Source organism: Ichthyophthirius multifiliis (assembly GCF_000220395.1).
Source record: "Ichthyophthirius multifiliis unplaced genomic scaffold scaff_1120509249656, whole genome shotgun sequence".
NCBI lineage: Eukaryota > Ciliophora > Oligohymenophorea > Hymenostomatida > Ichthyophthirius > Ichthyophthirius multifiliis.
The window spans coordinates 1-8,896 of record NW_004087495.1 but is presented as its reverse complement, the minus strand read 5'-3'; the positions used below and the strand labels follow the sequence as shown (position 1 = coordinate 8,896).

The following is an 8,896-nucleotide window of genomic DNA, read 5'->3' as shown; positions in this document are numbered from 1 at the left end:
AAATTTTAATTATTTTTATTAAGAAAAAAAATTAATATGTAAATTGTTATATTTAAAAGTATGATTAATAATTTTTTTATTATATTTATATATATATATATATTTATTTATATATATATTTAAAAAAATAAATAAAAATATTTTTCTTTATAAATTATTACTATTTTTTAAAGTTCATACATTTTGTTTTTTATATTTATATTATGTTTTTGCATTTTAAATATCATAAAATATATAACTTGATTTTAATAATCGGAATAAAGACATTTTTAAAAAAGATAAAAATTAAATATATTTGATTATAAAAGTTTCTGTTTTTAAATTGATTATTAAAAAATATTATTTGTAAAAACGTATAAAATAAATAAATAAAATTAAGATTAAAATACTAAATAATATATATAAAATATTAATTTATATACATTAATAAAAAAATTAATATTAAAATAATTTTTTTTAAAAAAAATAAAATAAAATGAAAACTATTGCTATTCTATCACTTATTTTAATATTATCTTTTGCAAAAATAAACAATGAAAAAGAAGATGGAAAGATTAAACCATTAGGAGAATCTCCTGATTAACATATTGATTATTAAACTAATTAAAATAAAAATATTGAAGCAGATTTAGAATAACCATTACCTGAAATATCTGAACCTTATATATAGCCAACTAATATGACATTGCCTGGAGGATGGTCATAAATAGATGTTAATACCGTAAGATCTAGTTAACATTATAATAAAGTAAAAAGATTTGCTAAATCTAAATTTCATGGAAAAACCTGTGGAGGTCCCAAAGATCAAATGATTTGGAGATTAAAAAAATTCGAGACTTAAGTTGTTGCAGGTTACAACTATAAAGTTACTTATGAAGCTAGATTAATTGATGATTAATAATACAGTTAAGCTATACATGTATTCCACATTTTTGAAAGCATTGAAGGAGAAATTAGCTTAGATGGTTGTGACTTAGGATATGTTGCTATGTCATGAAAAAAAAAAAATTAATATTAAAATTATTTTATTTTATTTCAATTTTTTTTTTTTTAATTAATTTTTTTTTTTATATATATAATTAGAAAACATATTATTTTTTTAATCAAACAAACAAACAAAAACAAAATATTATTTTTCTTTTTTTTAAGATATGAAAATTTGAATATGTTATTTTATTTTAATTTTTTTTAAGAACAAAAAAAGATTTAATAAAAATTAATTTTATATTTTTAATTTTAAGGGGCAAAACATTATAAATTTTTTGTAAATAAAAAGTAGAAATATAAATAATACTGAATATATAGAAATTTTTGATTACAAATAATAAAATATTAAGTAAATGAATATTTTAAAATAATATAAGAGTCTATTAAATTTTGATTTATTCTATTAATATTTTTTTATAACTTAAATATATTAATGTTAAATAAAACTATTATTATATCTTATTATAACAAATTCTAGATAAAATCAAAAATTTTAAATATATTGCTTAAATAAATAATCTTCATTGATAAAATGATATTGAAAAGAAAAAAAGAAAGAAAAATTAAAAAAAAATTATAAAAATAAAATAAAAACATTATTTCAATAAATTTATTTAAGATATGATTAATATATTTAAACTAAAAAATAATTATTCAAATTTAAAAGATAAAATAATAAATATATATAAAAAAAAATTAATATAATTTGTAAAAATGAAAACTTAAAAATAAATTAAAAAAAAATTAATCTTAAAATATTAAAAAGACAATAATAACTTTAAATCAGAAAAACTATAAAAATTAAAAAAGAAAATAAATTATATAAAAAAATAATTTTTATATGAATAATAAACTAAATTATATATATACATATATATATAAATATATATTATAATAAATCATATATTTTTTTTTTTCTTTTTATATTATAATTTCTATTTATTTCTATTTTTATTTTTATTTATGATATAGGCAATAATAATATATTAGTAATTTATTTATTTTATTTTTAAAATATAATATAATATATAAAATGTATTATATATTAATTAATATTTCTTATATTTATTTTTTTATATCCTTTTTTTATTATATCTATTGATATTTTATATTATTAAATTGATATTTTATAATTTAATTTTAAACTACCTTTATTTTACATATTTTTATATTTTTTGTTATATTGTTTTAAAAAAATTCTATAAAAAAAATAGAGCTTTTAATCCATTTTTTCAATACCTTTTTTTTTTTTATAAACAAACCTCAACACAAATAATAATTATAAATATATATAATTATAATTAAAAAAATTGTATTTAATATTAAATAAATTTTTTAGTTTCTGATTATAAAACTATATACAATAATTCCCAGAATTTTAACCTTTATCAACATAATAATTATTATTTTATACTTACATTCCTTAAACTCGTTATTTATTACTTTATAAACACTTTTTTAATTCTTTGGAATGCCTTAATGATGATTATATGCTCCATTTTCTATTAATACTGTTAAAAATAATTAAAATTTTAAATAATTAAAATATTATATTAATCGTAATTCTATTCACTTTCAAGATATTTTAGGGCTTACTATGTAATTAAAAAAATTTTTAGTTGTAAACTGTTGCTGGATTTAATTAGTTATGAAAGTTAGATTATAATAAATGTAATATTTAAGTACTGGAATTAATATTTTTGAATTTATGGAAGGAGAATTAAGTTTAAATATAGTTAATTTAATTCATATATAGATTAAGAAAAAACAAACTAAATATTTTTTTTTTATATTTATTTCCAAAAAAAGGAAAATTAATAAAAATGTTCATTTTTTTTTATTATTAAAATTGTTATTTTTTTTAAGAAAAAAATAATATTTTATTTTTTAGAAAAAAATATAGGCTATATTTTTTAAGGTAAGAAAAGTTAATTTATAAGATTTTAAAATATTAAGGCCATGCTTTATAAAGATCTAGGTATAAAAAAATATTTAAATAATTATTTATATATATATTTAAAGTCTTATTGTCATGTTTTATGTTCAAAAGAAAAAAAGTTATTTTTATATAAATTGAAATTAGTTGTGATTTTGTTTTATTTTTCTAAGAATTATTTTTATTTTATTTATTAAAAATTTAATTTTAAGTTTAATAATAATATTTGTATACAGTAATTTTTTATTTATATGAATTATTGAAATTAAAAGATAATTTGATTATTTTTATTTTTTTTTAGAAATAAAAAAAAAATTAATTATATTAAATGTTTAAATTTTTTTAACAAAAAAAATATATTTTCTTTGAATTTAAAAAAATAATGTATTTATTTTATAATAGTTAAATGTTTTAGTTATTTATAGTCAATTTTTTAAAAACTAAATAGGTATATTTTTATTAACTTATTTCTTAAAATACTATGTTATATATTAATTATTAAATAAATTTATAAGAAAATATGTAATTTTAAAGGGAATATATATTATATTATAAAAAATTAATTTTATAAACAAAATAAATCAAATAAAAATAATGTTTTCCTTAAAAATTAATTTGAGAAATATATTATTAAATATTTATATATTCCATATAGTCTTAAATAAATTTATAAATTTTATATTATTAACTTTAATTATTATTTCTTAGTTTTTTTTTTCTTTTTTTAAATTGTTTAATGTTGAATTTAGCTTTCCGCAATTATTTTAAAAATTATTTAAAAAATTAACTTTTCTTGTGAAAATAAATGGATATAAATACCAATATAAGATTATTATATCAGTTTTATTTATTTAAGGTCAAATTCATATTAAGGAAGTCTAATTCATTTAAGTAATAAAATAATGGTATATAAATTATAAATACAAAGAAAAATAAAAATTATAAGATTAAATTTATTTTTTAGATATTAATTAATATATAGTAATATTATATATATATTTTTTAAATGTAATATTATTATAAAAAAATCAAATAATGATATTATTTATAAATATATATATATATATATATATATATATATATATATATATCTATATATTTTTTATACATTCTTATAAATAATCATTTGTTTAATATAAATTTAACGAAATCATAAATTTAATAATAAATAATCATTTTTTTGTTTTAACCTTTATAATGTTAATTAACTTTTTTTGAAAATATATTTAGTATTTAAATATTTAATTTCTTATATAATAACTAGATCATATACTATGGTTTAAAGTATTATTGATTCAGTATAATATTTTATATGTATTTTGTTAAAATATCTGATTTTTTTATATATATGATGATTACATATAAGGAATGGTAATTAAGAATATATATTATTTAATAAAATATGCTTTTTTTTTAATTTATTATTATATAATTTTTTTTTTTTATTTAATTTTAAAATATTTATATTTTTGTAAAATAAAATTAATCAAAGCAATATTTTGGATATACATTAAATAAATAAAATTTTTTTTTATATAATCTTTTATATAATGTTAGATATTTTCCTTTATTTTATTAAAAAATAAATATTAAAATATATATTAATTTTATAAAATAAATATTATTCTATGTATTTATTTATATATTTATATTTTATTATTATTTAAAAAAATTATTATTTTTTTATTTTGTATTTTATTTAAAAAGAAAATTTACTAAATATATATATAATATATATATATATATTTTAAAACATAGATAATTACATTGAATGATTGAAAAATATTTAATTTAATAATTTTTAATTTTCCTTTATAAGTTAATGAAAATTCTGTATTTTTAGATTGAATTATAATACATTATTTTTTAAGATATTCAAAATTATTAAATAATTACTACGAATATGAAATTTTGAACATATTTTACTTTTATTATTTTTTAAAATATTATTAATCATATATTATATTTTTTAATTAATAATAAAAATAATATATTTTGTCTAAAAATAATTTATTAAATATGTTTATATATATTTTCAATAAAATAAACTTTTGTATCTGTTTTTTTTTATTCTAAGATATTATTAAAAAACATAAAAATGCAATAACCTTAATTATTATTTTAAAAAATAAAAAAAATCATATTTATATAAAATAAATAAACTTAGATAAATACTTTATTAATAATTAAAATAAATATAATAATTAATGAAATATTAAAAAAATATGATATATTTATGTTAATTCTATTTCATTTTTAATAGTTTTTTAATAAATAAAATTATAATTTTAAACAATTAGTATAATAAAAATTAAAAGTTTATATAAATTTTTATAAAATTGATTGTATTTATATATTTTAATATAAATAAATATTTAATACAATTTATTATAAACTGAATATTACATTATTAATATTAAAAAAATAAAATAATTTTATTTAATAATTATATTAAAATCCTTAATTCTATTAAATTTTATAAATTTAAAGTATAAGTTTATATTTTGTTTTATTATTCTTAATTTAAATATAGTAATATAATTTATTTTGAAATAAGTTAAAGTTATTATATCTATTTTATTTATTAGATATAATATAATTTTGTATTATTTATTCTAATTAAAGCATCAAATAATATAATATTTTTTTTAAAAAAAATATATATTTTTAATATCTAAAAACTGTAATATTAAAAACATTTTAAAAAATATATTTACTATTTTAATTTTTTATTGTTTTTTTTTATATATTTATATAATATATATATAATACAATGATCTATTAATGTTTTTTAGAAAGCATATATATATATATATATATATATTTTAATAAGTATTTAAAGAAAATTATTTATTTATAAATTTTTTAAATATTTTTTTTTTTTTTTCGAAAATGAAGATATTAATTATGTAATAATAAATATAACTCAAATAAATTATGAATCTTCTTTTTTATTTCAAAAAAATAAAAAATCTTTAAATTAATTAATTTATAATAAATATAATTATATATATATAATAATATTAAGAAATTATTAATATCTTGTAATAAGAAAATAGAAAATTAAAAAATAGTCCACAAAAAAGGAGAAAACAAATAAAAAGCATAAAAATAAAAGAATAAAATAAATAAAAATAATAAATAATAAGTTTTTACTTTATAAAAAATAAAAACAAAAAAAATAAAAAAACAAAAAAATTAAATTTTAAATAATGTCAATATTAAATTCTTTGATAAAATAAAACAATTAAAAATAAAGTAACGAAGAAGAAAAATCAACTCCAAATAAACATAAAGAAAGTCAAAAAACAAATTTTACAACTGGATCAATGAATACGATTTCAGAAGATAGTGACTTTTCTAGTTTACTTGGTAATAAATTTAGCTATAAAAACAATAAATTTTAAATGGTTACGCATTTAATTAATTCTTAACATAAGCAAATATTAAATCAAACATATAATTCGTAAGGTATAACAAATTTGATATTTTCAAAATTAATATTAATTTAATTCATTTTTTAATTAAAGAAAATTTGGATTCTAATAGTGAATCTTCTACTTCTTCATTACTTTATAAAAATAACGGAAGTGCTTAATATCATAAACTAGCAAGTAATATATATATTTTATATTTTTTTATATTTATTTTTAAATTGAGTAGAAATAAGTATTAAAATTATTAGCTCTTTTTTGCTATTATTTTATATATATATGTATAATAAATATAGTTATTTTTATATTTGCAATTATTGTTGAATATATATATATATATATATAGATTTTTACATATGAAATTTTTGTTGAATATATATATATATATATATATATATATATATATGTATATATATATATATATATTATTATTTTTTAAATTAAAAAAAATAAAGATTCTTATTTATTTTCTGATATTTTTTAATCGCCTACTAAATTTAATAGTTTGATATTATTTTAATAGTCTGAAAATAATTCCTAATCTAATTCTACTTATTGTAGTTAATAATTAAATGCTTCTTTATAAAAAATATATTAATTTTTAAGTAAATATTTATTTTTTTAATATTTAATTAAAATAATTAATAAAAAAAATATAGATGTCGATTAGTAGATATATGATAGTCAAACTTTAAATGAAATTTAATGTATTTTATTTAATTCGAAATTTTTGAATGATTTCTATGATAATATATTAAGTTATTTTTCGATAAATTAGGAAATTGTACCATTTTTTAATCAATAAGTACTTTAAAATATGATTTCTCAAAATATTAATGAATAATAAAATAGTTATAACGAAAAATACTATTCGATAGTAATACAAGAAAAAAGCTTACATATATTTAATATAATAAATGACTTAATATTTTAAACAAAATAGAAACAAATAAAAGCATTCATTATATTAACATTAGATTATATAATATCTCCATTAACATTTATTTTTTATTTAATATTTAATGTAAATTTGTTTGTTTTTTTTTTGTTTTTTTGTTTTTTTTATAAAAATAATATTTTTATTTTTTAACTTAAAAAAAAAATAGTTTTTTGTTAAAAAGAACCAATTGGATTATGTAAAAGTGAAAAAGAATAATTCGAAAATAGATAAAATTTAATTTCTTAAAATATAATCTAACTTTTAAATGATTTTATAGATTTAAGAAACGGAGATTTTCTACAAACAAATATTTTGAGTTTATTCTTGTTAAAAATGTTAAAATAAAGCACAGAGTTTAAAAATACTAATGAAATTTTACAAAAAATAAAAGTTAAATATACTGAATATGAGATAAAAAAGAAAAAATCATCTATAAATTCAAATCCCATCAATATACCAAAAATGAATATTGTTATATTTGATGCTAGACCCCTTTTAATTTATAGTGCAGAGTTAATAACTAATGTATTATGTATAATGGACGCGAAATGGTTTATAGGACTAAATTTAAGTGTTTTATTAAGGTCTAAGTGTCAAGATAGACTTAAAGATACCTATTTATAAAATATTCAAGTAGATTTAATTATATGGTGTATTGGTTTACTTTTGTAGTTTTGTCAAAGAAAGACGAGCAAGTGAGAGTTAAATATATTAAAAAATATATTGAAATAATGCGACTTTTACAAGAAAGAAATAATTATCGTTCTTTACATAGTTTATTTACTTGTTTGAATAATTTAAAATTTTATATGCCTAAAACTTGGTGTGTATTAATGGAGAAATTAGAAAAGGAAAAAATGGCGGGAATATTTGAATATGAAACAATGTTTTATGAGTATTTATTTAATGATAAATATGAAGGGTATTATAAAGAAATTAAGAAGTTGGAATAGAATAAGTATTTTAATTTTATTGTATGTATTAATCCGTATTTATAAGAAATTAATTAACTTGAAAATAAATTTAAACAAGAAAACCCTTTTTTTGTTTAGAAATTAAAGCATGTTAAAATTGGAAATATATTATATTTGTTATTTTAAGCTTAGAAAGAATGTAATAACTAATATTCTATATTAATTAAAGATAAAAATTATAAAAACTCTAGTTATGATGAATACTAAATTTATAGTTTAGTTAAAAAAAAAGCTTTTTATAAATTGATAGTATACTTATAAAATATTAACTGAAGATTTAAGATCTTGATTTGTTTTTATTAACTAAGGCTAAAGAGATAGAAGAAAATATGGATTGATTTTAGTTAAATTTTGACTTTTTTTTATTTTTATTTTTTTTAAATATACTTCTTCTTTTACATTTTTTCTATTGTATTTATATATATATATATAAAATAATAAATATATATTTTTTATTTTGCTTTTTCATATTTTAGTTGATATTTTATTTTGTATATATAGTTTTTTTTTTTTTTATTTTTTAGAATTATATTATATATAATACTAACCAAAAAAATAAAATAAAAAAGAAAAATACAAAAAATTNTATATATATATATTATTATATATATATATATATATATAT

The 8,896-nt window shown here is 12.8% G+C and overlaps 2 protein-coding genes across 2 annotated transcripts, besides 20 other annotated features; both read left to right on the top strand. All coding sequences in view use genetic code 6, as the record gives it.

Moving 5' to 3' along the window:
• Positions 1 to 80: 80 nt before the first annotated feature.
• Positions 81 to 119: a microsatellite.
• Positions 81 to 122: a microsatellite.
• A 353-nt stretch (positions 123 to 475) lies between these two features.
• Positions 476 to 997, top strand: IMG5_020400 (hypothetical protein; the record flags this gene model as incomplete). Its single annotated transcript, XM_004039471.1, has 1 exon — positions 476 to 997. The coding sequence occupies one exon, from the start codon at positions 476 to 478 to the stop codon at positions 995 to 997; it is 522 nt and encodes a 173-aa protein (XP_004039519.1).
• Positions 998 to 1,018: 21 nt separating this feature from the next.
• Positions 1,019 to 1,070: a microsatellite.
• Positions 1,024 to 1,069: a microsatellite.
• Positions 1,071 to 1,366: 296 nt separating the features above from the next.
• Positions 1,367 to 1,405: a microsatellite.
• A 140-nt stretch (positions 1,406 to 1,545) lies between these two features.
• Positions 1,546 to 1,587: a microsatellite.
• A 482-nt stretch (positions 1,588 to 2,069) lies between these two features.
• Positions 2,070 to 2,119: a microsatellite.
• Positions 2,120 to 2,800: 681 nt separating this feature from the next.
• Positions 2,801 to 2,850: a microsatellite.
• Positions 2,851 to 3,075: 225 nt separating this feature from the next.
• Positions 3,076 to 3,133: a microsatellite.
• A 413-nt stretch (positions 3,134 to 3,546) lies between these two features.
• Positions 3,547 to 3,611: a microsatellite.
• A 358-nt stretch (positions 3,612 to 3,969) lies between these two features.
• Positions 3,970 to 4,022: a microsatellite.
• A 297-nt stretch (positions 4,023 to 4,319) lies between these two features.
• Positions 4,320 to 4,386: a microsatellite.
• A 1,513-nt stretch (positions 4,387 to 5,899) lies between these two features.
• Positions 5,900 to 5,950: a microsatellite.
• A 134-nt stretch (positions 5,951 to 6,084) lies between these two features.
• Positions 6,085 to 6,122: a microsatellite.
• Positions 6,092 to 6,126: a microsatellite.
• An 11-nt stretch (positions 6,127 to 6,137) lies between these two features.
• Positions 6,138 to 7,996, top strand: IMG5_020390 (hypothetical protein; the record flags this gene model as incomplete). Its single annotated transcript, XM_004039470.1, has 4 exons — positions 6,138 to 6,394; positions 6,454 to 6,537; positions 6,813 to 6,962; positions 7,017 to 7,996. Exons 1-4 carry the CDS (start codon positions 6,253 to 6,255, stop codon positions 7,994 to 7,996), a joined length of 1,356 nt encoding a protein of 451 aa, XP_004039518.1. The 5' UTR covers positions 6,138 to 6,252.
• Positions 6,542 to 6,574: a microsatellite.
• Positions 6,631 to 6,764: a microsatellite.
• Positions 6,730 to 6,783: a microsatellite.
• Positions 7,387 to 7,420: a microsatellite.
• Positions 7,997 to 8,857: 861 nt separating the features above from the next.
• Positions 8,858 to 8,896: a microsatellite.